This window comes from Canis lupus, chromosome 19 (genome assembly GCF_048164855.1).
Source record: "Canis lupus baileyi chromosome 19, mCanLup2.hap1, whole genome shotgun sequence".
NCBI classification, from domain to species: Eukaryota; Metazoa; Chordata; class Mammalia; order Carnivora; family Canidae; genus Canis; species Canis lupus.
In genome coordinates, this window is record NC_132856.1 from 17,483,269 (window position 1) to 17,510,877 (window position 27,609).

The 27,609-nt window shown below is 35.8% G+C and overlaps 1 protein-coding gene across 1 annotated transcript in view; it reads right to left on the bottom strand.

Annotated features, from left to right (window-relative positions):
- CNTN6 (contactin 6) overlaps positions 1-27,609 on the bottom strand; it is a 271,711-nt gene that overhangs the window by 18,885 nt on the left and 225,217 nt on the right. The window contains exons 13-17 of the mRNA XM_072785346.1: positions 8,529-8,704; positions 8,057-8,177; positions 7,040-7,198; positions 6,777-6,926; positions 4,035-4,105 (exon numbers count right to left, since the gene is read on the bottom strand). Of these exons, the coding sequence (XP_072641447.1) occupies positions 4,035-4,105; positions 6,777-6,926; positions 7,040-7,198; positions 8,057-8,177; positions 8,529-8,704 (677 nt within the window). The remainder of the gene's footprint in view (positions 1-4,034; positions 4,106-6,776; positions 6,927-7,039; positions 7,199-8,056; positions 8,178-8,528; positions 8,705-27,609) is intronic.

The following is a 27,609-nucleotide window of genomic DNA, read 5'->3' on the forward strand; positions in this document are numbered from 1 at the left end:
GCTGGATTAAGACTGTCCTGTCGAACTCTGAACATTCAGACCTTTTTAAATCTTATTTTTGCACCCTGACTCCTTGGAACAGGGTTGCTTTTCTTCATTGAATTTAAGGAGTTGCTAGATGCCTTCTAGTGACTTGAACTAATGTATGTGTTGTCTTCTAAATATACATAACCTATTCCTTAAAGAAGTTTGGACATCAGAAGCATTTGGCTCAGTAATTGCACATACATGATACCAAATGTAAATGATAAATGGGAAACTGCATCCACTAATGTAGTTTTTGCAAGTATCTATATATCTGATACCCCAAGAAAAAACACACAAAGGACTTTGACTTAACTTTTTTTAAAAAATAGAGGCCAACAAACTTTTTCTGTAGAAAGGCAGATAGTAACTATTTTAAGCAGTGGGAGGCATATGGTCTCTTGTAACAGCATGAAAGCAGCAACACATTACACCTGAGAGGATGGGTATGGTGGTAGGGGAAATTGTCTATGAAAACAGGGAGCAGGCCAAGTTTGTTTTGATGAAACGCGCTTTAAAGAAAAGTATTTTCCATGATGGAAATACATGGAAATACACACACACATACACACACACACACACACACACACACATACCACACACATATTTGAACTTATATCCTCTCCATTACGAATAGAAAACACGAAATTTTACATTCCTCTCACATATTGAATGCACAAAAACAATTAGTTAACCTTGAGTAATTTCTGACCTTAGAGGAGGAAAACATAATGCATGAAGTCAGGCAAAATTTGTTTTACACTATGATGAAATGCTTATTTGGCCTTGAAAGTATACTGAAGTCTAACCTACTTACCATCACACTAAAGCAAATCTCTTGCAGGCTTTTGTAGGAGTCACTGTTTTTGTGGGAAATGTGTTTAGAGGACAGGAATAATTTGATTAACTTACTGCTTAAGGCAGATATACAGGGACTCTTGCCCACACTAACCATGACATCTCATGTAGGGATAAGTGGAGTTCTAATTTAGGACAAAGTAAAAGAGCATGGAGTGAGAGCCCTGTGTTCAAAAAATGCTCCACTGCCCACTACCCATATCACATTTCTCTCTTTCTTTTTTTTTTAAGATTTATTTATTTATTTGAGAGAGAGAGAGTGTGTGCAGTGGGGAGGGGTAAAGGGAGAGTGAGAGAGAGAATCTCAGATCCCTGCTGAGCATGGAGCTCAAAGCTAGGCTCAATTCTATAATCCTGAGATCATGACCTGAGCTGAAATCAAGAGGTGGACACTTAACTGACTGAGTCATCCAGGAGCCCCCTCATATCACATTTCTAAACCTCTATTTTCTTTTTTTTTTTTTTTTAAGATTTTATTTATTCATTCACGAGAGACACACACACAGAGAAAGAGAGAGGCAGAGACACAGGCAGAGGGAGAAGCAGGTTCCATGCAGGGAGCCCAATGTGGGACTCGATCCTGGGTCTTCAGGATCAGGCCCTGGGCTGAAGGTGGCGCTAAACCACTGAGGCACCTGGGGCTGCCCTAAACCTCTGTTTTCTTATCTGAAAGTGGCATTCCCCACTTTTTAGTATTGCTGTGAGGACAGAATGACATGAAATGCCCACTGTAGCAGAGAAGCCCTGTAAGTGCTCTGCAAGTGTAGTCCCCTTTCCCTTCAGGCCTCTAAGAGTTTCTTACCCACCCATGCCACATTCCAGGCACTGTGCTGGGTTCACAATGTCTACGTGAAACTAGATGTCCCAAAGAAAGGACAACGTTTAGAGTAGCTAAAGTTTCTGGCTGGTTTCTGGCTCTGTCATTTACAACTTTGAAAAACAACATCTCTGTGCCCCAGTTTACTCACAGATAAAAAGTGTTTACTATTACTACCACTCTTTCTACCTTTAATGGAATTTTGTAAGGAATAAAATGGACCTTTTACTACTGCAAAATAATTTATAGATACAATAAATTACTCTTATTCAACAACAGTGTTTCTAAACTTCAGCACTATTGACATTTTGGGCTAGATAATTCCCTTCTGTGTGTGGGGGCCTGGGGAGGGTGGCTGTCCTGTGCACTGTAGGGTGTTTAGCAGCATTCTGACCTCTGCCCAAACACAACTCTCTCCCAACTTAGTTGTGACAATCAAACGTCCTCAGACACTGTAAAATGTTTACTGAGGGATAAAATCACCCTGTCTCCCAATGAGAACCCCCTGTACATGTCAGCTATGATGATTTTTAATTAAAACATCCATGGCCATCACACTCTTAGGTGTAATATTAAATGTCCAAGGAAGTGGATGTTTTGGGAGTATGAAAGTTATTATCAAAATGTCAAAAACATGTACACAGGGAATGAAATAGGGCAGGGTTCTTTTATCGGTTACTGCTGAGGCTCGAAGCTGACAACAAGGGTATGACATGATTTGCATTCCAAAGAGAGACATCGAACCCTTTATAGGCAAAATTTAGCCTATCCTCTATGACAAAGATATATCAAAGGAGCATTTGTTTCTTTAGAGAGAGAATAATAGGAAAATGTTTCTTCTAAGAGAGTTGTAGAAAAAGCTATGCACTTTTACCCCCCTACCAAGGGAAAGCAAAGGGGCCACTTCTTATCCTTTGCCTAACCAAGTAAAAAGGACTCACAAAGAACCACTCGGTATGTGCTCTCTAGAATTTGGGACACATAGGTTCTTTTAATTGACAAATGCCTCAGGAACTTCTAAAGGAGAGAGAAACCTGGACAATACCTGGTAGCAGAGTGAAGAGAGAGGCTGGACCTATCCATGAGTAGCTTTGAAAGGGACTCTATCCAAAAGACCATCTAGAAGAGAAAGACAACCTCCACCAGAAGGGACTGGACATGGACCACCAGACCCCAGGAACTGAGGAGACTTTTCAGCAGCCAGTTGGGCTTGCATCAAGGTATTGTAACTAGAAGTCTCCAGTGAGGGATCTCCTGGATGTCCTACCCCCAACCAAAGATACCAAACTATCCTATAAAATGACAGCATCTGATGGTTACTAGAGGGGTGGTAGATAGAGGGACGTGTGAAACAGGTGAAGGGGATTAAAGAGCACACTTATCATGATAAGCACTGGGCAATGGACAGAATTTATAAATCACTACATTGTACACCTGCAACTAATATAACACTTTATGTTAGCTATACTGAAATTAAAATTAAGAACTTAAATTAAAACTTAGAACTTAATTAGAACTTAATTAAAAAAAAAATAACAGTGTCTGGCCATTTGCCACTTCTGGAGTACATCAAAGTCAAATTACAAATGTACCAGCAATCAGGACCTTTTCAGTACTCTTCTTCTCTTCTCAATCCAAACTCACTACAACCTTGGAGGAGCAAGAGGTAACATAGTGAGTAGGGAAGGAGAGATTCAACAGCAGAATGGAGACTAGGTAGAGAATTGACTCTCCATCCACTTTCATACTGTGGAATCCCTATGCTGAGGCAAGCCCAAGCTACTAGAAACAAGAAACATTAAGATGAAGGAAAGTCTAAAGTTTATGGAACAAACCAGGCTGAAATTTTCAATAAGTGTAAGAATGAGCCTATATTTAATTTGTAAGAATAATAACTATAAAAGCTATGCCACCTGCCCAAGTTTTTATCTGGATGCAGGGAAGTGTTTAAAGAACAGTGATAGAAAAAATAATCATTTCCACCTGCACTCTGCTGCGTCTAACTTGTGTGCAAGAGAGTAGTTCCAGAGGTAAAAAACACAAAAAATGTCTAGTCCATCAAGTAGCAATTGAAATGCTACTGACAGACCTTAAGTAGAGACCTTAAAATTGTTCTTATATTTAGGAGAGAACTATGTTGAGTTAGTTATACTCTCTCACTTTAGTAGAAATACGTCTCTAATACCTTCTCTAGGTAGTTCATCATCAGGAGTCTGTCATACCATGTATTTTTATATATTCTCAGTAGTAATCAAATATATCTTTTTGTTTTTCAGTTTCTTCCTGGCCAGCTAAATCTTTTCTTTCAAAATAACTGAGTTGGATAGAAAATTACCTCCCATGTAATGACGAGTTCCGACCGACTTCCACCACCTCCATTGATGTTTGTTGGTGCCACAACAGGGACTGGAAGCAACCAAGAGAAACGTGGGACAGCGATTATTAAAGTACATCTTCATCAGGAAGAATTTTGTTTTTAGATTTCACCTTTCAAAATCTCATGCTGCACATTGTGAGAGTCTTGCATTTTTAATGAACATAAATTATGTTTACACATATCCAAATTTCTAAGAGAGAGGACACAGTTGTGTTTGATCCATGAGCACCCTGGCTCCAAAATTAATTAAAAATCGAGTAACATCATGTATTTGACATTATTATGCATCATCTGCTAATTGGCAAAATGATGTTCCATTCAGATGGTAACAGTGACACCGCTGATTTAGTGCCTAATTATACAGTTGTGCTGTAAACAAGTTACTGAGGCAGTATATTAATTAATTCTTTTTTGTAATAAACAAACTAAAATGATTTTTTTTTAGTCAAGATGGCTTAACATTTAAAAATGCATTCTTAAAAATACGTAAGTACATAAATCCTTGTTATTGTAACTCTGTGTTTGAATCTCACATCTCCCAGTACAGAACAGGAAGGACTCTTCCTCTGACTTTTCACTTGCCAGTTAAGAGGATGGCCTCCTGTCAAGGATGTGATAGAGAGTATTTTCTCCGTTTAATTCTAGGACTCTAAGGCTCTGTGGGAGAACATTCTAGACACTGATCATTTGAATTAGAAAACAATTATGCCCATCATGTATACCCTTGTGAGGACTCATATAACGAATAATAAGTAGTTTGAGGTAAATTACAAAATTGATGACAGTTATATGTGTGGGTCTTGTAGTATGTAATCAGAATGGGGTTTGACTTCATATACGTGGAAGTGCTAAAATGTAATCCTTTTCATGAAATAATGGCAGATGCATCCTAAAACTGTGATAATGGATATATCTGCATGATATATTTTTAAAGGTTGAAGTACATGTAATTATCTATATTTGGCCATTTTTTATCAAGATCTAGAGGTGGGGGGGTGGAAGTACCTGGTTATTTTTGCTGACTGGAGGGCAGGAATTAAAATACATACTATTTCATTGCCCATTTCAAAATTTTCTTTCACTGTGAAGACCATTCAGACAAATCTAGACTACTTATTTTATTTACTGCCATTTGTTACAGATGTTTAACTTTATAAACAACACAGTGATATAATAGTCTAATTCTTCTTTTTAATAATAGCACCTATCAGACATTATCCATTTTCATATTCAAAGTTGCCCTTTGTCACTACTTTGAACTTCACAATATATTTAAAAGATTGCCTTGTACCTATACCCTATTTTCTAATTTCTATTTTTCAAATGAAACATACTAAACCTAAAACCGTATTGAGAAGCATCTTTAAGAAGCTACACACACAAAAAAAGGACACACTTCAGTATCATTTGGAAATTCAGGGTAATTATATTATGAACACCAAGTCATACCATGCTATTGAAACAAGACTGTCGGAGCTTATTAGAAGGTAGTGCACAAGCTTTATGTAAAACTTTATAGTTAGAGTCAACCCTGCCCAAAGCTACCATGATCTGAATCAGCTGTACAAAATGACATAAAACTCATGGTAAGAGTGAGACATAGGCCACCCTTGGAGATTTTCATCCAGCCAATCTATGGTAAGGACTGGAGACTTTTATATTTACACATTTCCTTATGCCAATTTCTTGCTCATCTAGGTTAAGACCCATAGTTATGGAAAAATGCTGGTGCACAGCCTGAAGGTCTGAGTTCAAATTCTGACTCTTTCTGAAATAGTCAGCTAAGATCCTGGTTTTCCTTTTCCTCTTCTGTAAAATGAAGGACTCTCCTCTCAACTCTAAACTTCTATGATGATCTAATTTAAGATCTTACTGTCAAAAATGTTTTTCTGTCCCAATCCTACAATAAAAATACTTATATTATCTTTAATATGAAAAAAGCCTTATTGACATCTGACAGTTGTACACACTTAATTGAAGTACTTTGTGCTTGTTAAACTAAGCCAGTGACAACAGAGTGATCCCTCATTTATATGACTGAATAAGAATGTGAACTTTGTCAGCTGCACACAGCAAGCAGATCAAATGTTACCCTGGATGTAAAATTTAGGAGTGGAACAAAGAGGATCCATTGAAAAAAACTTAAGAAGAGGTGATTTCTGAGCCAGGTTCCACTTGTATTTTGCTGTTCAGTGAACCAACTGATGCTCAATTAGTGCTTCTGTTAAATGAGCTTAGGATTTTCCTCATTTGCATGGGAAAGGATTTATACTATTGCTCAATGAAGCTGCAACTAGGTCAGAGTTGAGAAATAGATGGAAATGTGTGGCTGATTGCACCTACAGAGTCTCAATTAATTCTTGGCTACAACATTTAATGAAACAAGCAGTAACTCATTTGCATGTACAAATCTACAGATTCTCTGTTGGAGTTTGGCTAGAAAATAGATGAGATGAGAGGACAGATTCTGAAAAACTCTTATTTTTGACATGTCTGCTTAGTTATAATCATCTCTTATTGAACTTATATTTAGGAGAAAATACTCCTTGCTTTGTGTACATACAAATGTTAAAATGAAAGCTGATGGTTTCCTGCCTCTGATTTGGGGCCCCAAACAAGACCCATAAAAATACTTCTTACTTGTTTTCTTTAAGAACTACATGGTAAAAAGTCTTCCATGAATTTAGAATAATTTCTTACCTGATGCTTTGGTTCTTAACAATTCTGATGCTTTACTTGGTTCTCCAATCCCAATGCTATTTCCAGCAACGACGCGAAATTCATATTCCACCCAAGGACTCAAACCAATCACTGTTGCATTGTACGTCTTGCCATTGAGAATTTCTGGAACTAAAAAGGGAGTGGCACTTCAGGCATCAAAACTATCACTACTTAACAACAATCAATCAATCGAACAAAAATCTGTTTTAGAAAAAGCATCTGAAAACACTGGTGTCACTTACCAGTTGAAACAGCCTGCCAACCCACTGAAAACGGTGTCCGAGCTTGAACAGTAAATATTTGAATGGGACTATTATTATCTGAGCCTGGTCTCCAGCTTAGTTGAGAAGTAGTACTGGAAATGTGTTCCACTCTTACATCCTCAGGGGGACCTGGTGGCCCTTGAAAAATATGTTCGATGATTCAATTATCTTTTAATAATTGAAAATTATTGAATTCATTGATTTGAGATGGGGCAGTTTATTCTTATCTGTTATACTTAGAAAATAAAGTATTGAACATAAAGGTACTTGTAGGAAATTATTTGAGATAAAGCCCTATTAACTCAGTTTACCTGGTAAGAGACTAATTTAGAAACCATTCTTTGAAAATTAGAAAATTCTGGGGCACCTTATGGCTCAATCAGTTAAGTGACCAACTCTTGGTTGGCTTAGGTCATGATCTCAGGGTTGTGGGACAGAGCACCATGTTGGGCTCTGTGCTGGGCAAAGAGCCTTCTTAAGATTCTTTCTCTCCTTCTCCCTCTGCCCAACTGCCCTTCCCTCTTAAAAAAAAAAAAAAAAGAAAGAAAGAAAGAAAGAAAAGTCCAAACATGGGATGTTTGATTATCATTTGTTAGGGACCTAATCTCAAAAAGTGAAAACAATTTTCACCTGTTCCTTTTCAAAAGGTAACTCAAGTAAATGAAACTTATATGGAGAACTATAGAAATATATGACTTTGATGCTGCTCTGATGAGAATGTTTATTACAAATAGAAGGCATGCCTAACTTTTAGGGACTGGCACTGCACACTGAGTCTGACCATTCCTTACAAATACACAAAATCTACTCAAATCAATATCCATATTCATACTACATATGCCCTGGAATCTTAAAGTTTAGAAAATAAAAGATCTGTGTTTTTATCTCACTTTTTTATCATGATATGGTTGGTTACGCAAAGATCTGCCATTTACTTATTAACATTTAGGGCTGTGAATAAATAATGTGCTCATTTATTTCCACCATTATGCGTACCTCTAACAATGATATCAGCTACAGCAGATAAACTTTCTAGAGTTGTTTTTACTGTGCATAGATATTTTCCTGAATGATTTAACTGAATATTCCTTATCATCAAATCCCCAACAGATTCCTCCTGCAGATAGGAAATGAGAGGGAGATAAAAACATAATCATACCCAGCAGGTCCCCCCCCCCTTTTTTTTTACAGCTGGATAAATGTTAAATATGAGACAACTCTGAAATTAGGAGATATACTAGTATCATTGTAGTTGCTCATATATGATCCCTTTTTTATCCCCTTTATTATAATTGCATCTAGAACACAAGCATTTCTGTGAAATACATAACAAAATAAAAACAGATGCAGCTTCAGAAACAGTGATTATACATGCAAATAAATATGGAGAGAATAATTATCAAAGATGTTGATTTCTGTGAAACGCTTGATTTATATTATTAAGTACTTAAAAATTTCATCAACTTACCCCTCCAATCCTTTCAAAATGAGTGACTCCTTTTTTTAAGTCTATGACATCTCCATTGAAAGACCATATAAATACAACTTCAATGGAGGGGTCGTGGGACACCTGGCATGGTAGGACTATACTCTCTCCAACTGTAACATCCATTTTGGAAGGTGGAATGGTAATAACAGTCCTCTCTGTTAAGAAAAAATACTATTATTATAAAAAGCTTATAAGATGTGAGTATATGGTGACAAAATACATATTTTGAATGGTTTTGCAACTGCTTGAAATTATATCAATATAACTTGGGAGTTCTATATCCAGTATCAATAATCTGATCCACTTTTTTCAAATATTTCTGCGTTTATCAGTGTAGCTTATTACCTGTAATAAGGCATAGTTTTACTCATATTTTATAGAAAAAAAGTTGATAGAAAACTGTAGACTTCAAAAGACATCATTCCACACATGAAAAATGTGCCACACAGCTTTTATTGCCTTTTTTTTTTAATTCTGAAATTTTAGGTGCAACATTACAATTCATACACTGGTTGCAGCTCTAGTCTGCATTAATTTCATATGCTATGAGAAAAACTATGTCATTAAGATCATAACTACCAGAATTTATATAGAAAATTTTAAGCATAAGTGTATATTTACTAGTTATGAATGTAATATTTATTCTATTTCTAAAATAGCTGTGATAATAATTTTCTATTTTATCTAAAGGCACAACATGAAGAGGAAAGAGGTATGTCTTCCCTCTCTTACCTAGATTTTGCAAAGCTAGAATTCTACATCTGTCATAAAAAAATCCCCTCTATAAACATTAGTCACAGTGCCAACCATTGTTCTACAAACCCTAGTATTTCACTGACCAAAATTTCAAAGGTCATTTCCAAAAGTGTTCTAATGGATTTGAGAGTCCTGTATTTCTCCGGTTAAAAGAAATTCATGGTGATAGATCCTATCTGACCACATTTTTTATAACAAGATAAATAGTTTTGATTTTAGGGGGCCAAGAATTGATTGAAAGGGGAAAATCAGTAACGATAAAGAAGCCCTGGACATACATCTGGATTCAGATCTTACCAAAATAAAATATATTTTAAGGAATTTACATTTAAGAATTAGGGGTTTGGGCAAATGATACTGAAAGAGTACTTAGATAAAGAAGTTTCAGAACTGTGAAATGAGAACCTGGAAAATCTTTTTCTCTAAAGATCATTCATGAGATAAAATTTAACCCTGTAGGAGATGGACTGAACCTTTTACTTTCCTTCTGGCTTTACCATACTATTCAAGAATCCAAGCAGGTATTAAGATTGAATTTGTGTGTTTAAATGGGTTAATGTGCCAACGTATTTTATCAATAGAATGCTTAAGTATTATTCTAATGTTTAAAAAATTGCAGTTGTTTCCTTAGTAAATATTTGAGAATGGAAAGTTGAAACTAATAATCTTGGGTTTTAAGGTACATATTGATAAAAGAGCCATGGAAAAATAAAAGCACACCGTATATTTCTGCATATAATGCAGAAAATCTAACTCCTCCTACATCAGGTATATCTTTATGCTTGCATAATTTATTTATTTTTATGTTTACATAATTAAAAAATTCCATTTCCTTTATTATATTGGATGCATTCACTTTCATTCTAATTATTTTTGGAGAAAAGTTTGGAGAATGATTAAATCCATTCTTAACTCCAAGTCTTCTTCACTTCTCTTCCCCAGAGTAAGGGTTTCAAGAACACTTTTCAGAACTAGAAAATATTTTTCTTCTTGTAGTTTTTTGGAAAAAGAATGTACCACTAATGTCTTATTTACATTTATGAGAGGATGAGTTGGCTAATTGGATGTGTTGGTAGAGCAAAACTGCTCTGATTTAAAGTTTTAGATCATGCAATTAAAGTAATTTTCAAACATTAAAAATGACAGCAACTTCTTCCATTTATGGCACCACAAAGTAGCAAAGTTAGACAAATCATTCCTTGTATACACAGCTCTTTGGTAGTACAGTAATAATGACTAAGACTTCATGAATAAGAAATACTGTATTATAATTTATAATGTTTAGATGTCATCACTAGTTAACTCACTTATTACCTAGTATTTACTGAGCACCTACCAAATTCCAGCCGTCTGCTCAGGAGGAAAAAGAAACTCATCAAAGTCACATGGTGCCTGCCTTCACAGAGATTTAAGTCTAATGAGGGAAGGTGACATTAATCCAATCATATTCATGGATATATAGTCACAGCTGTGATAATTGTCATATATTAGAAGTAAATGATCCCATTAAAATGGATAGTCCTGAGAGGTTTATTGAAAGATTTGCTTTGGCTGAGGGTAAAAGGCAAATAGAAATTAGCTAGTTAAAGATAACAGGTAGGGGGAAGGATGCCTATGTCGGCAAGAGGAAGGAGCATTTACAAAAAGCCTGTGTGAAGAAGAAACATGGATGGTAGATGCAAAGCAGTGGTTTTGCTGGAAATCCTAGTATTACTGAGTATAATGCAGGAGCAAAAAGAGTTAGTAGAAAGCTGGGTGATAGTCAAAATAAAGACATAAAAGCCTAAGATGTTTTTAGGATCTGCTACATAATCTATAGGTTACAGTGTGAAATGAAAATGTAGGGTGCCTTGGTCAAAAAGTAAAGAAAGAAGTTCTATTAAAGGTACTAAATATAAAACAAGTAGCTTTAAAAATGTAGTATAACTTATAAAAGGTAATAAGCTAATAGCAATACATGAGTAACAGACAGCATAAACTTGCCAATTGCAAGAAGTGTATTTTTGGTGTCAGTTTTACATAATACATTAAATAATGCTTTATTAAAGTTATCCTGCTTGCTCTAAGCTTTTTCTCATGTTTCTGGAAATTTACTTATTGGAATTTATGTTTTTAAACAACTTCATTTTCAATGGATACAATTGACATCAGTCACTCATGACTAATGTAAAACCACAAATATTTTTCAGTAATTTTTGATTTTGCAAAGGATCTTTCTGCTGATATAACTTACAGAACTGTAAAGAGTCGTTTATAGGATGTGACAACATTGAAATACATTTCTGATAAGTTATTTTGAAATATAAATTTTAGAACACCTAGAGCTGATGATTCCGGGGAACAACTTTTTTCTAGGAGATTTAACTCTTCATACAAATCCTTTTCGTGTAAGTCTGAATTAAATTTCAAATGTAAATTTAAACAATGGGACTTTAATGTTCTTCCGGCATACCCTGTAACTTCTGAAGGCTGTGCAAGAAACTAAAAGTGCCTTAATGACTTGTGTATAATCCAAAATGCCTATTTATGCATTCTGTTGCTTATCTTCAATTACGAGGAAACACTCATTAATAATTGGTTCACCTGGAGCTTCTTATAAAAATAGTGTTATTTTCCATTGAGTGGAAAAATCTTTAAATTTCATTTCTGTTTCTAAGCCTTTGGATATTAGCTTTGCAATGCTGGACAAATTTTTAAAACCACGCACGCTAAACTTTTTGAAGAATCTGAATAACTGTGTGATATGCCTCACTGCAATGCTCATGTGCAGGCTTTTATTTTTGCAAGCCTTTGCGGACAAAGTTTACCGCTTGGACCCTGCAGATCCTGTTCAGGTGCTCAGGTTGCAGACTCATTTCTGCAGACGTCACACAGATCACACCACAGGTGCCGATGTGCCCCCCCTTCTCAGAGCCTCGGTGCCCCCGACTGCCAGGAGGCACGTGGCTGCCCCGGTACCCACTCCAGCCCGGACACCGCCTGCTGGGTGAGTGGGCCGGAGCCTGTTTGCACGCGGTGGGTTTCTGCATCAGAAGGACGCGCATATTTCCTCTGCTCAGGAGCACACTCCGCCTTCCCATCCGACTTCACCGACAAAGTACAACCTCAGAGACAAGACGACTAAGAATTTCAAGACAGTGACATCAGGGCTAAACACCAAAACGGGCATTTCTCAGCAGACTCCTATGTGACTGAGCCACACACCCATGCAGCCAGTCCTGGATGTCATTTTTTTTTTTTTTTTCTGACAGAAAATGGGAAGCATTGAATGTAGGACGCAGAGAGGCACCTGGGGTGGCTCAGTGCGAGAAGCGGCTGCCTTGGGCTCCGGTAGTAATCTCAGGGTCCTGGGATCAAGCCTTCCTTGTATGGGGCTTCCGGCTCAGTGGGGGGTCTGCTTCTCCCTCTGCCTCTCCGCCCTGGCCCTGCTCACTCTCTCTCTCTCAAATTTAAAAATAATAATAGGGCAGCCCGGGTGGCTCAGCGGTTTAGGGCTGCCTTCAGCCCCGGGTGTGATCCTGGAGTCCTGGGATCGAGTCCTGCGTTGGGCTCCCTGCATGGAGCCTCCTTCTCCCTCTGCCTGTGTCTCTGCCTCTCTCTCTTTCTCTCTCTGTGTCTCTCATGAATAAATAAATAAAATCTTTTAAAAAATAAATATAAATTAGGAAGCAAAGGCAATGGTATAGAGACATACTGATATCTGTAGGATGAAAAAATAGATTATATATAAAAAGAAGTCTCTTCTATGAGAATCCACTTTTTATGCAAAAGAAGGGGCTACATGGTTGTCTGAGCATAGTTCCCTGTGAGTACTCTCCGGTGGGGTGGGGGTGCTTGGCCAAGGACTCTTGACTGCTGTATCCTCATGCCACACCAAATGCAGACCTGTCCTAATCCCGTGTAGGTCGTTCTGCAAGAGCCACAAGGCCGCTGATTGCTATCCTACAGCCTTCTCTTCTATAACCACGCACAGCTCCAGGCTCAGAATTCAGAGTGGATACCCCACAGAGACAAAAATCACATTTGTGGAGAATGGGAGAGTGGTTCTCTGCCAGAAATATACAGACTCTTCGACACTATTTTAGGAAAAGAACAAGGACTGTGCTTTAGTTCATTAATGAGTCCTCCTGTGCAAACACTTAAACTCTTAAGGAACTCTAATATCAGAGATTTTTTTTTTTTCAAACCATTCAAATCAGTCTCAGGGAGCACAGGGATGTATACACACGTCTCCTTACTCTTTTCCTAAGAGTCCATATATATACCTGTACAGTAGGTGTAATAGCCCAAAGCTCATGATTAACACTGCAGCACTTGCCGGCTTTTATGGATAAGTGAGATCATTATGGCCTGAATTATAACAAATTAAAAAAAGGAAAGAAGTCCACTATGCTAGACCCTATCATTTGTGAAACTTTGAAATTCTTTAAGCCTCTTTCTCTTGAAACAAAATACAGATAGCTGTTCCTTTTCATCCTGTATCATTTCAATCTTCTTGCAAACTCCTTAAGTATTTGTAGAAATTCTAGTCTAGTAATTTAAACTTTTTAACATGCATAACAAGTTCTCAGAGAACATGTTAAAAATGTGAATTCCTCCACTTCTACCAGAAATACTGAATCAGGACGATCTGTGAAGGAAATGGAGAATACGGATTTTTAACATGCCATTTTTTCAGTTGATTTTGATGTAGTTAGTCCAGGGACCATGCTTTGAGAAATACTGCCTCAGGTTTTGAAATCTGAATCTGAAATTTCTATTTAAAGAAAATCCAAGTTATGTAAATATATTGTCAGGAAGTCTCTAATGCTTTAGAGCCAGGAAAAAGTCCTAGTGAGTAAAATGTTATTGGTTAGTAATGCTTCAAAAATAAATACATAAAAATGGACTTTCAAGGTTATTTAACTGTAATTAATTCTGTATACTATATCTGCTTTTAGAGTTTCACAGTACATTTTAGCATATTAAAAGCTCTGAGAATTTCTGGATTAAAGAAACTTTTAAAAGTATATTTAATTCTAGATTTCCTACGCTTACTAAAAATGGAGCAGTTTTAATCCATATGACACCTCTTCATACGTCTTGGGATATAAGAGTGGTATCTGGGTAACAGTCCATGGAGAATATGATTCTTGATTTTGGCTCAGGTCATGATCTCAGCTCAGGTCATGATCTCAGGGTGGTGAGACTGAGTCTCAAATTAGGTTCCTTGCTCAACTGGAAATCTGCTTGAGATTCTTTCTTCCTCTGCCTGTCCCCCTGCTCCCACATCTGCATATGTATACATGTGTTTTCTCTCTCTCAAATAAATAAATAAATCTTCAAAAAAGAAATACATTTCGAGATCTAAGAGATTCTGAAAAAAAATGTTTGAAAATACGACTGTCATGGTTAAAAAGGATCAACACACATCCATATATACATGCATATGTGCTTATCTGTGTGTATTTATTTAGCATACATACACACACAGAAATACATATTTATGAGATGATCATGTAAATTTGAAATCTAATTCTGGAATAATGATTAATTTTGTAATATAAGAAAACTAGATTTATTGTTATATTAAAAAGACTCCCTTTTCTTTTAAAGATACATTATGAAATATTGATATATGAAATTATGATGTTTGTGATTTGCCTCTAGATATCTGGGGTGGATGTAGAGGAAATAGAAGGTGAGGGTATGGCTGAAACAAAGTTGGGTATGAGTGATGATTAACAACCCTGACTGATGGGTGCATGGGAGTTCTTTACACTATTTTTTCTACTTTCCTGTTGTCATTCTCAATAATAATAATAATAAAAGATAAACAGAAAATGATGAGGTTAGTGAATATGTGCATACAAAATAAGGAAGGATCTTTCCCATTTAGCTTCTAAAGTGATGAGGATATATTACTTTTTGAAGATTATCCTAAATATGAATGACAAACATTCATGAAGAGTTCATAAAATTACAGAATTTTAATATTTCCTTTTTCAATCTATTTTAGTGAGATACAAATCATATAAAAATAGCTTTATCTAACAATCCTATTCTTAATAAGTAAAAGGAAAGATTTAATAAAATATATAATGCTTTTGATGAACAGCTTTACTCAAATTCACATAGTCCTAATAGCCAAAGATGCTCCCAGAACACATCTTTAGTTATGAGTACCTCAGGACATATGAGAAGTGATGTTAAAACTTCGGTCAGAATTGTTTAGCATAATTTCTTTAAACACAAATGAAGCTTGTTCCCTGTATCAATGGCCAAACACTATTCCATATTTTGAACCCTAACTATGTTTTAGAAAGTAAGGGATGGCAATCCAATGTGTAATTGGCCTTTCCTTGACCACCCAGAAAATATTCCTTTTGGTCACTTTTTAGTTGTTTCTTTTGTACCTTCAACTCAACAACAATTGAAACCTTCATCTGTGAGTAATAATCTTTCAATGTCACTGTTCAGAATAATAACTGTTCAGGTATTTCTGAAGTTACCAACTTCTCTCAAATGATGGACAAAACAGGAAAAAAAATCACCAAACCTTTCTTACTCTGTACAAACATGTGATTACCTTCATTTGTCTATGACATTATAGGAAATGTTGCTAAGATACCAACATAAAGAAAACTAGTATTTAAATAGCCCTTCAAACAGGTGACTAAGTTCTCTGATATTTTCTCTCACTAGTTAATTTGTGAAGACTACAAATAATTACTTTAAATCTGGTCCTCTTTGTAATTCCTCAAATCTCAATTTAACGTACCCATTAACATAGTAACACTTTTCATGGTTCTTAATTTCTTCTTCCATTTACGTGCTTCAATCTGGGATCATAGGTTTTCTAACTATAGGAATGTCATCAGGAGTGTCATCAGCATTTCTTTTAGCGTCAATTTGTTAGTGACGGGTTCTCAGAGGTTTGTGTGAAAGCATCTCTGCTTTGTATTCATTTGGGAGGATATTTTTGCTGGGAAGAGAATTCTTATCATGAATGTCTTTCAGCCCATTAAAAAAGCCATTCCTCAGTGTTCGGATTTTCTTATTTCTGTTGCTATCGCAACAACCAGGCTTATTGTTGTTCTTTTGAAGATAAGTATCTTTTTTATTAGGATAGTTTTCCTCTTTTCTTTTGGTTTTACTACTATGTGCTTACTTAAACATTCCTTTGTGTCTGTCCTCATTAGGGCTCAAATAATTTCCTGAATAGAATGGCTGCTGTCATTTTCAGTTGTTGTCTTTTTAAATCTCTGACAAATATTTCTTCACACACTACTCATCCCTCATTTTCCTTCTCCTCTCCACTCCTTTTGGAACTACAATTTCACATATGTTGGAACTATTCATATCCAATATACTCCTTATGTTCTTTTTTTGTCTTCCCATTGCGTTTTATCTCCATGTTGCAGTCTGGATATTTTCTATTTACATATCCTCCATTTTACTAATTCTTTTCTCTGTCACATCTAATCTGGTATTAAATCAATTTATATTGTTCCTAGTTTTAGCTTTTGTATTTTTCAGTTCTAGACTTCCAGTTGATATTTTTTATTGCAGTAAAGTTGGTACACAATATTATGTTAGTTTCAGGTGCACAACATAGTGATTTGACATTCTATATATTACTCAGTGCTCACCACGATAAATGCAGTCACCAGCTGTCACTGCATAATGTTATCACAATATTACTGACTATATCCCCTATGCTGTACTTTTCATTTTCATGACTTCTTGGTTTTATAACTGGAAGTTTGTACCTCTTAATTCTCTTCACCTATTTTGTCCATCCCTCCATCTCTCTCCCCTCTGGTGACCATCTCTGTATTTATGGGTCTCTCCATTTGTTCCTTTTTTTTTTAGATTCTTCATATAAGTGAAATCATATGGTATTTGTTTTCCTCTGTCCAACTGATTTTTACTACATGCCATTTCCTTTTTTAAATATTTTATTTATTTATTCATGAGAGATACAGAGAGGTAGAGACATAGGCAGAGGGAGAACCAGGCTTCTCTTGGGGAGCCCAATGTGGAACTCAATCCCAGAACTCTGGGATCACAACCTGAGCTGAAGGCAGATGCTCAACCGCTGAACCACCTAGGCATCCCAATACATGCCATTTCCCTTCTGAAATTCATCTTGTCGTCTATTTTTAACATATTAATCACAATTATTTAAAAACTCTTGTCTAATGACTTTCATATTCCTGTCAGCTGTGACTTATTGCTAATGTCTGATGTTCCTCTGAGTTTTGATCATTTGGTCCTGGTTCCAGCTATTCCTGGTAACATTTTACTGAATACAAGGTCCTGTGCATCAAAATGCAAATGTTTTTACTTTGTTATATTTTTTTTCCAAGAAGATTTACTTGTTTAATCAAGTAACTAAAAACAGCAGAACCCAGTTGGGAATGGATATGAATGGAGTCTGAATGTCACTCATTTTAAGCACTGGTCAACTTTGCTCTGTTTTTATCACCAGGACAAAGTCCTTTAGATGACTCCACTCAAGATGGAGTTGTGCAGTAGGCTTCATTTTATCTGGCTAATTCTGAGCCCCAATTTTTATCTTCCTTGCACTGTGAGGCTATCATAATTTCTGCTTGAGGCATTTTCTGCTTTCTGCTTTTTTTCTTTTCTTTCCTTTTTTAATTTCTAATTTTACTTCTTGGGAAGTGGCAAGTTTCTGGAAAAAAACACCGGGGAGTGTGGGGATCACCTATTTGTGCATTTCTTTTCCCTAGGATATTGTCCTTCATGTTGCAAGCACCTTAGTTACTATCATAATTCCTTTGAAATATAGTTTTTATTTATTTTTAAAAGATTTTAATAATATTTGTGGCTTCTATGGTGTGACATTGGTCTGATAAATCTACTTCAACTACTCAGGATAAAAGTTTCTCCAAATATTATTAATGCTTAATAATAGATTGTGTAAGGGTTGAAAACATTTAGGCCATTTATCATCAAGTTTTTAGATAATACTTTGAACAGTATGATAACTGATAACATTGGAGAAAAATTATTCTTTTGACAGAAGTAGAAACCCTTAACATAAAAATATACTAATTGTTTATTCAGTCTTTTATTCAAAACCATTTAATTAGTATCAAATCCTTACCTTCTTTCAGGTGTACATTAGTATGAATACTAAGCAAATGAAACAACACTGAACTGAGGAACTAAGAGGACTTCCATCATAAGAGGTAAAAAATCTAATTTACATTTTAATAGGAACATTCTTGTTTCAAAAGGGAGACCTGATGGAATCAAGACAAATCATGAGGTTGCATGTGTGGGTTTCTCAACCTCAACATTATTAACATTTTGAGACAGATAATATTTCACTGCATGTATGTATGGTGGATTCAGAGTGAAGTGAGGAAGCTGCCCTGTGCATCACAAGATATTTATTAGTATCCTTGGCCTCTTCCCACTAGATGTCAGTAGATCCTTCAGTTGTGACAACCAAAAATACCTCCACACAATGTCTAAAGCCCCCTGGAGGCAAAATCAACATGGTGAAGCACCTCTGTGCAACAACAACATTTGGGAAAGAGATGGTAGTGGTTTGACTAAAGTTTAGTTAATGCAGTGGTGAGAAGTAGTTAGATTCTAAATGTATATTGATGTTGAGGCCATCTGTTGGATAACTCCTAGAAAGCTAGGAGTAAAAATGACTAAAAGGATTTGGCCTGGCAAATATCAGTACAGACTATTATTAATACAGAGGGAAAGACTGCAGTAGGAGCAAGTTTTGGAAATAAGAATTAAGAGGCCAATATTAGCATATAGTAAATTGGTTAAGTGAAGATGATAAATTGGTGGTGGATTTGGAGAAAGGTATGTATTTGAACTGAATGTATCATTTTGGAATTAGCTTGTGGATGGTACTAACACGATGAAACTGAGTAAGATACCAAATGAGTGGGAGTAGATATAGCAGAGAATACATTCAAGAACAAATCCCTGGCACACTCCAAATTTAGGAAACGGGTAAGATTAAAAGGAATCAGCAAAGTAAATGGAAAAAGAGGGACTTAAGATGTAAAAGGAAAACCTGACAAATGCAGTGTGCAGGCAGCCAAGTGAGGAATGTGGTTCAAGAAGGATGTGATCAATAGTCTGAAAGGTTAAGTAAATGAAGACTGGGAACTGACTGTTGGATTTAACAACGTGGAGGTTACTAGTCACCTTGTTAAGAGCAGTGTTGATGGAACGGTAGGGGAAAAGCCTGGTTGCATTGATTCAAAACAAAGTTGACCAGAAAGATTGGAAAAAGAAAGCTCATTTGGACAACTTCTGAAGAGTCTTGATATAAAGGAGAACAGTCAAATATGGCTGTAGCTGGAAGGGAAGTAGGGTCAGAAAACATCTATTTTTAAAATGATGAGAATAACAATATGAAACTATTCTGGTGGGGATAGTGTGTTACACAAAATAATAAAGATGAAAGAGACAGAGTGAGGCAGACAGAGACAGAGAGAGGAAATTGTCCCTGAACATGAGAGGGAATCATAGCTAGAACAAAAGTGGAAGATTTGGATTTGTGACCCAGTATCAACCAAACTGTGCTTTACTGATTTCTTGATAAATTTTGTTTAAGCAAGAAATAATTAAAGCTTGACTCTTTGTAAATGTTAGTAAAGAAAAATACTACACTACAAAATATAAGATATATGATATCCTGATGAAGATAATTGATTAAACACAGTGTTCATTTTCAGTTTTTTATAAACATCTAGTAAATGAAGCCAAAAGAAATTTTTCCTAAGACCTAAATCCACCAAAACAGAGATCAAAAGGGGAAACAAAATTTGAGAAGCTGGAATGAAATGAAATGATTTCTAACTGATCTGCCATAGAGCTCAATCCTATGCTGGCTGTGAGGAAGGCAGAGAAGAAAATCCTTGAACATGTCAACCCCCCTTTTGGACTTTATGAATAGGAAACTGTTTGGTCTCTGTAGTGTTTCCCAGGCTCAGGAGAAGACTGGCAAATTATTCTCTTGAGAGGATATGAAACAGAGGGTCTCTGAACTAACTGCTCAGTACCAAGCAAGGTTAAAGATGAAGGAATCTTACTAAAAACAGGGAAATTAAGGAACATGTACATAGTAAGGACTGAGATCCATGTTTTGTGATGTCATTTAGCTCTGAGGGGCTGGCTGTCCGGCCTTTGCTCTCTGTGCAGGAAAGCAGGGTAGGAAGGGGGAGGGAATGCTTGTAAGATGTGGATTTTATAAACCTAAGAGAAAATCCTAAAAATAGTGTTTTAAAATTTTCCAAGGATATATATTGGCCAGATCATCCTTGTGTGAAGTCCAGTATTAAATGCCGCCCCCGCCGACTTGATCAGAACTTTCTATAAGAATTTTAGTGTCCCATTCTTAAATATGAGCAGACAAGATTCACAAAGTATCTTAGTATACCTCTTGATAAAGGAAAGGAATTAAAACAAAGAAAGAGGAGAAGGCAGTTTGGGACCACAGAAGCCATGGAGGAAAATGAAGCTAGATAAAAGAAAAAGTTAAAAAAAAAAACTTTTTTTTCTTAATAAACTTATTCACAAAAAGTGGATTGTAGAGGGTCTGGGGGCTGTACACGGGCGGGGGCCTGGGGAGCTCTGTACATGGAGCTGGGAGACAGGGGAGCCTCCCGGTGGAGGGCTACTTTTTAATAAAAAAAATAATGGGAGCTACAACCACCGCCTCCCCCCTCCCCGATTAAAAAGACACAAAAATAGACGTTTCTAAGGTAAATGGGGAGCTTGGGGCTTAAGGGTGTTGAAAGGGCTTCACAGGTGCCAGGGCTTAAAGGGCTGGTCACAGGCACCGGGGCGGCTCCTGCATCAGTTGGTAGAACAGCACGTAGCCCTCGCTGGATACCACCTGGTTTTCACTAATGGGGGAGCAATATTTTCAGACAGACAAAAAAAGTGCAAGGTATTACATAAGGGAAGAAAGGTATTATGTAAGTCAGAAAATAAAAGGACACTTAGACATTAAAAAAATAGCAAAATCAAAAATTTCCAGAGGGTAGGACCAAATAGATATTAAATGGACAATAGGAGAGGCAGACAAAAATACATACAGTTCATATACACATTTACAAACTGTATCTACTATCTAAATTTATAAATATATAAAATATAATAAACTACGCACAGAGATACATACATACATATATACGTACACATACACACATAAACTAGAGTACCAGTTTAGGAAATCTAACTTTTTCACTAATAAGTATTATAGAAAAAGCAATGGAATAGACTATTAAATTATCCAGGAAGACATTCCAGGTTAAAGAAGTATGAGTTTTCGGGATGGCAAAGTGGACCAAATGCCCAGTATAAAGGCTGAAAATGGATTTACACCACAGCACATCATCAGGCAATTGTGGAACCCTGGGAATAAAGAACTGAGAGAGAGACAGACAGAAAAGATGTCATAAACAAATCAGAAATCAAAATGGTTTCAGCTTTCAGAGCACAGTAACATCTCCATATTGCTAAGAATAACGATTCTCAATCTAGAATTCTGTTTCCAACTAAGCCATCAATCAAATGTAGGCATAGAACAAATAAATTTTCAAACATGAAAGATCTCCAAAAAATTACATTCCTCTTGAATTCTTTCTCAAAAATCAATTGGAAGTTGCATTCTACCAATATGAGGGAGCATATCAAGAAAGGCATGATGTTTAGGTAACTAGGCTCCCATGCAGAAGGGCAGGTTGATATTGAAGGGAGCCAAGGAAGACAAAATTAAGGAATGGATTATTGTTAAGTCCACTGAAAATTAAGCAAACAAAACAAGACAATTACTAATTCTAGGGGAAGCAAATACAGGGAAATCAAAGTCAATCTCTGAAATAAACCCTGTACAGAGATAGAAAAAAAAAAAAAAAACCTACAAAGAAAGCAGTGTGATGGAGTCTTTAATTTTCTTCTTTAGCAAGCCAGAAATGGAGGAGTTTTTAATCTTTATAATATAGCGTTCTTCGTACATATACTTGCATAAGGGTTGGATGTTTTCTATCCTCTTGGTCAAGTGCAAGGTTTATCTGCTCAGACATGTGTTTTACTGATTAAAGTCTGTATATTCCACTACAAGCAGAGTAGAGTTTAATTTCATAATATCAATTATGCACAATGTAACCATAGCCAATATATTCCAGTTTACCTTCAGGTACCATTACCCATTTATCTTTCGCCTCAATATTTAAATAATTTGGGAGAAATATGAAAAGACTACCAAGGACCCAGAATAAAAGAAACAAATCATAGTCTAGAGAAAGTAATTATCTAAAACTGGAGTTGTCTAAATGAGAAAATATGTCTAAGTATTGTGCAAGGTAACACTGAGAAATTCCATAGCAAGTAATAATGTAAAATGTAAACACAGGTCTTTTATATTAACAAGTAATCAAAACAGGGTCTGACATCTATTTAAAAAGAGCATGCACTGTAGATTCTGCTTGCTGAATTAGATATGCCAACTACTCAGTTTCAAAGCTGTTAATACATAATAGGCAATGACTATTTATGACATCACATTTATATTTGTTATAAATAGGTAATGTTCACTCTGTCCTCCAAGTATAACTCTGTGCTGTGCCATAGTAAAACATCAGATTGAAGAATTCTGTAGTTTGACAGGAAATGGGATTAGGAAATTTTATTTTGCCTGGCCACAGGATCTAGTAGGAAGAGGATGTTTTCTTCTGAACATTGATGTGGAGAGGAGGGCAGACAAAATGAGAAAATAAAAGCGAGAAGATGAAAATCAGGGTGTATTGTGTTCATCTGATTACTCTTTTCCCTGTCAGCACTGCCCTCCTCCAGACCCATCCCTCACCTGGGCTTGAAAGAATTTGCTAACTGCTTCCTTGAGTATTAAAGATCCATAGATTGAAAACAGAACTTGCACCTGAGGGTCTTTTACATCGTAATGATACACATTATCCCTAAAAAATGGCACTAGAACGTAAGTGACCACCATGCCACGTTAGAAATAGAAGGCTCAAGCTGCGGGAAGCCTAATAGTTTCTTTTAGCATCAGAATGGAATCAAGGACATATTACTAAACTTCCAATTCCAAATACTCACGGCACACATGTGTTCAGGTTGGGGAGAGAAAGTGAAGACGAAAATACTTACAGTTCAAGATATGTTTTACTGCACAGACTAAACCTGCTGTTGATTAAAGTTTTGTTTCGTTCATTTTCAGTAAAAACAGAAAGTAGATACCTAATGGTTTAAGCCAAGTGACGGAAGCCAGATATCAAAGCATGTGAATATACTGTATGATGGCACATGTAGGATATCAATGGCAGAAAAGAATCCTAACAGTGGTTGCTTCTCTAAATTGGGTGGGAGCAGGAATTAAGGGATTACCAAGCAGTAGGATGGAAAGTTCTATAGGGTGATATTAATGTTCTGTATTTGGCAGAGTTTGGGATACAAAGGTCACTTGCCAAAATTCAGCGAACATACACTTAAGATTTGTGTATTTCATTACATGTAAAATTCACCTCAAATGGAAAAGAATGTTAATTGATATTGAACTCTAATAAGTGAAAGCTGAAGTTTTTAGGAAAAGTACTAAGTTTTGCAAGTCACTTTGTTTTTATTTCCAATGGATTTGAAACAATATTACGTGAAACTGCATGTGTCTCATGCAGTTACTATTATATAAATTCAATGGAAGATAAAAAGAAGGAAAAAGGTTCTGTTCTTACTAATACAGGGGCCATGGTCAAATTGTTTTAGCAATCTATGCCTCGGTCTCCCCTTGTGTAAAAAAGATAATGATTATTTGCTTCACAGTGTTGTGAGGGATCATTGAGATGATGTATAATAAAGCTCCTATCACAGTGCCTGGAACATAGTATATATTTAATAAATGGTGGTTAATGATAATAGTAATAAAGAATACAACACCAGTAGTAGTAAAAACAAACTCTTCATGACCTCATGCTAGTTAGTAATAGAGCTAGTTCATCTAATTCCTAAGTCTGCACTCTTCATGACTTTGAAAAGTGGTGTATGCTCATCTGTCTGGCTTCCTCCACTTAGCTTGAAAGACCAGCTATACACTTCCTACTTTTATTAAGAATAAACAAAACTGGGGATCCCTGGGTGGCTCAGCCGTTCAGCGCCTGCCTTCAGCCCAGGGCGCGATCCTGGAGTCCCAGGATGGAGTCCCACATTGGGCTCCCTGCGTGGAGCCTGCTTCTCCCTCTGCCTGTGTCTCTGCCTCTCTCTCTCTCTCTTTCTCAGTCCATCATGAATAAATAATAAATAAAATCTAAAAAAAAGAATAAACAAAACTAAACAAAACTTAACCATTTTGGGCTGAATTTATTCAGCAAAAAATGTCTGGGACAATAAAAAAACAAACAAACAAAAGGTGCAGACCTGAAATTCATTAATATCTGTCCTTCCCATTGTATATTATCAAACACATATTTTTAAAAAACAGCTGTTCAGCCTACCTGGAAATTTTATCAGAGTGATGATATGTGCTACATTTCTAAAAGACAGTGGACTAAATTGTTACAGATCAAAATAGCATCAATGTTGTTTTTGCTTAAATAAATGTTTTGGGGGGGTCTTTTGTTTATTCTTTTTTCTTTTTCTTTTTTTTTTTTTTACATTTTTACTTGAAGGGATTATGGAATTCCAGTGTCAAGATTTCACTCAGCATGATTTTCAATATTTGTAGGGGAAAGAAAATTCCTAGCCAGTATATAAATTCACTATGTATTTTTTCACCTGAATAATGCTTCCACTAATAATTTTTAAATCAAAGTTTTTTTTCTATAAAAATGCTTTAAATCATTCTTTGTGGAAAACTGAAGTGCATAATTAAACATTCTGAAGAAAATATTAGCAGTGCCAGGAGACTTCTCCATAGTGGTGTTTTCAGCCACTAAAATATGACCCATGTATTCCAATGTGCTTTGTCATTTCTGTGAAATTGTACTTTTGGTTTACTCAATAAAGCTGAGCTTCTCAATAAAGCTGGGCTCAACACCTCAAATCCCTTAAACTCCCTTTTGAAGCCACAAAGCCTCCAATTATCTACCTATCTTGGTATTTCTCTTAGTAAATATAGAACCATAATGGTGCACACCATCATTCTGCTGGAGAAAATGGATAGGCCACTCTCTACGCTGGTATAATAAAGACTTCTATCACAAAGAATAAACAACTAAATGAGCAGCAATAAACTTAATTTGCACATTAGATATGCTTTTCCAAGTTCCGACATTTCAGTTGAAAATAATGCTGAAGCAATGAGGCCTATAATTGAACATCCAAAACTTCTCCAGTGGGGAAACAAAAACAAATGTTGCCTGCAAACAAGATCATTTTTATAGCCTGCTGTTATTCTGCTTTTTAATAATTTTTCAAATGCCAGATCAAATAATTTCCCCTTTTATGTGATTTTCATATACCTCTTAAGTGTGTGTACACACTGTAATTCTATGCAAATCCTCCAAAATGAAAACACCTAAACTCTCTCTTTTTGATTTCCTGTTTGTGCCTATGGAACATGTCCTCAGATTACAATGGGCATCTTCTGAGTCTCTGGCAATGCTGGTGCTAATTGCACTCCCAATGTTTGAATGGGAAATGGCTTTATCCTGCTGCATGAGTGAAATAGAAATCTCTGACATACAGTGCAGATAACTTCAGAATCCCCTTAACACAGATAAGCCATATCAGCTAAAAACTAAGCTGGAAAATATCTTACTCTTGTAACTATTATCTTTTTACATGTTATCTAACAACAACATTTCTTGCATGACTGAGGTTCATCAGTAAATTCAAAGAGAGGTTTATTTTATCAGTGTTACTGAAATTTCTCATTTGCTCCTTACCACCCTATTACCAGTAAGGTCACCATATGCTGATTTTGGTGTGAGAAACAAAATTATATTTGACTCTGTAGTGACAATCAGATGAACATTATAGACAAGAAATTACACACACACACACACACATTAGATCATCTTAAACAACCAGATGACTACACTCTTAAGAGTCAGGAAAATGGTTGAATCAATGCATATTATTGTAATTCTTTCTCAGATTAAAGCTTCAAATTAAACCTATAAACTTGTGGGTTGTAAAATAATAATTCTTTGTCAGTAATACCTTTAACGTAACTACTTGAAAGAGAATTAGAAGTCCAGTTAAAAGGATATGCTAATGACAGACTTATCTTAGACCTGTATTTACATAGTATTTTCATAGTTTAATAAAAATCATACAATACAGATTAATAAAAAGTGAAGTTTCTAAAGATACTTTTATTTGTACTTTATACATTTTGTGTTTATGTAGTTATTTTTAAATGTATGTGTTTTGTGTTACTATGTGTGTATGTGTTTCTTTATATGTGGTTCTTGTCAATGACAAGAAGCAAATAAATCCCCCTTAAAATGGAATGTGGGTATTTCATGAAGATCAAAAATAATGAACACAATTTCCTTCTCATTATTAGATATAAATGAGTGAGAATTACTTGATATTCATGCATATTGATATATGCCCTTTTTGCATATGTAAATGATTCTCTTCTCTGTGCTGAAAATACTGGAACAGTGAGTTCTCTCCATGAAGTCTGTAGGATTTTCATGTAGCTTCACATTTGTTTCCCCCTTGCAGAATAAGGAGTTCTCTATGTATTAGAAATACATAACTACAAACCCTAAAATAGGGAAAGTGAAAGCATTTTAGAAGTTCATTATTTTCCTTTGATCCTCTTTATTACAAAGTATCCTAAGCTTCCCCCTGAGAAATAAAAAAAAACCTTTATATTTTAGAGCAAAAAAGTCAGAACAGAAATTTGCTAAGAACTAAGGAGGTAGAATAAAATAGTTTCATTTAATCAATAATTAATTATCGAACATATACAGTTCCCAGGACTGTTATAGGATTTGTGACATTCCTGCCTTCTTTATGCTTCTTTCTAGAAGAAGGGCAAGCTGGAGACAAAACCATAGATGTTACAAATAACTGAATTATACAGTATGTAAGAAAATGAAAAATCCTACCAAGGAAGGAAGAGTGGAAAAGATTAAGGTGACCAAGAGTACAGATTGGGATAATTTTGTTCCAATAGCCCCAGCAAAGAACACTAGAAATAAACAAAACTACGTTGGGTTTTTGTGTTTTGCCTTGTTTTATCTTCTTTCAAACTGAGCAATCTTATTTCGTCATTTTCTCCCTTGTAGAAAGAGTTGAGTACCTGGGGATTATGGTGTGTTTTATGGACTATCTCAAATTACGGATA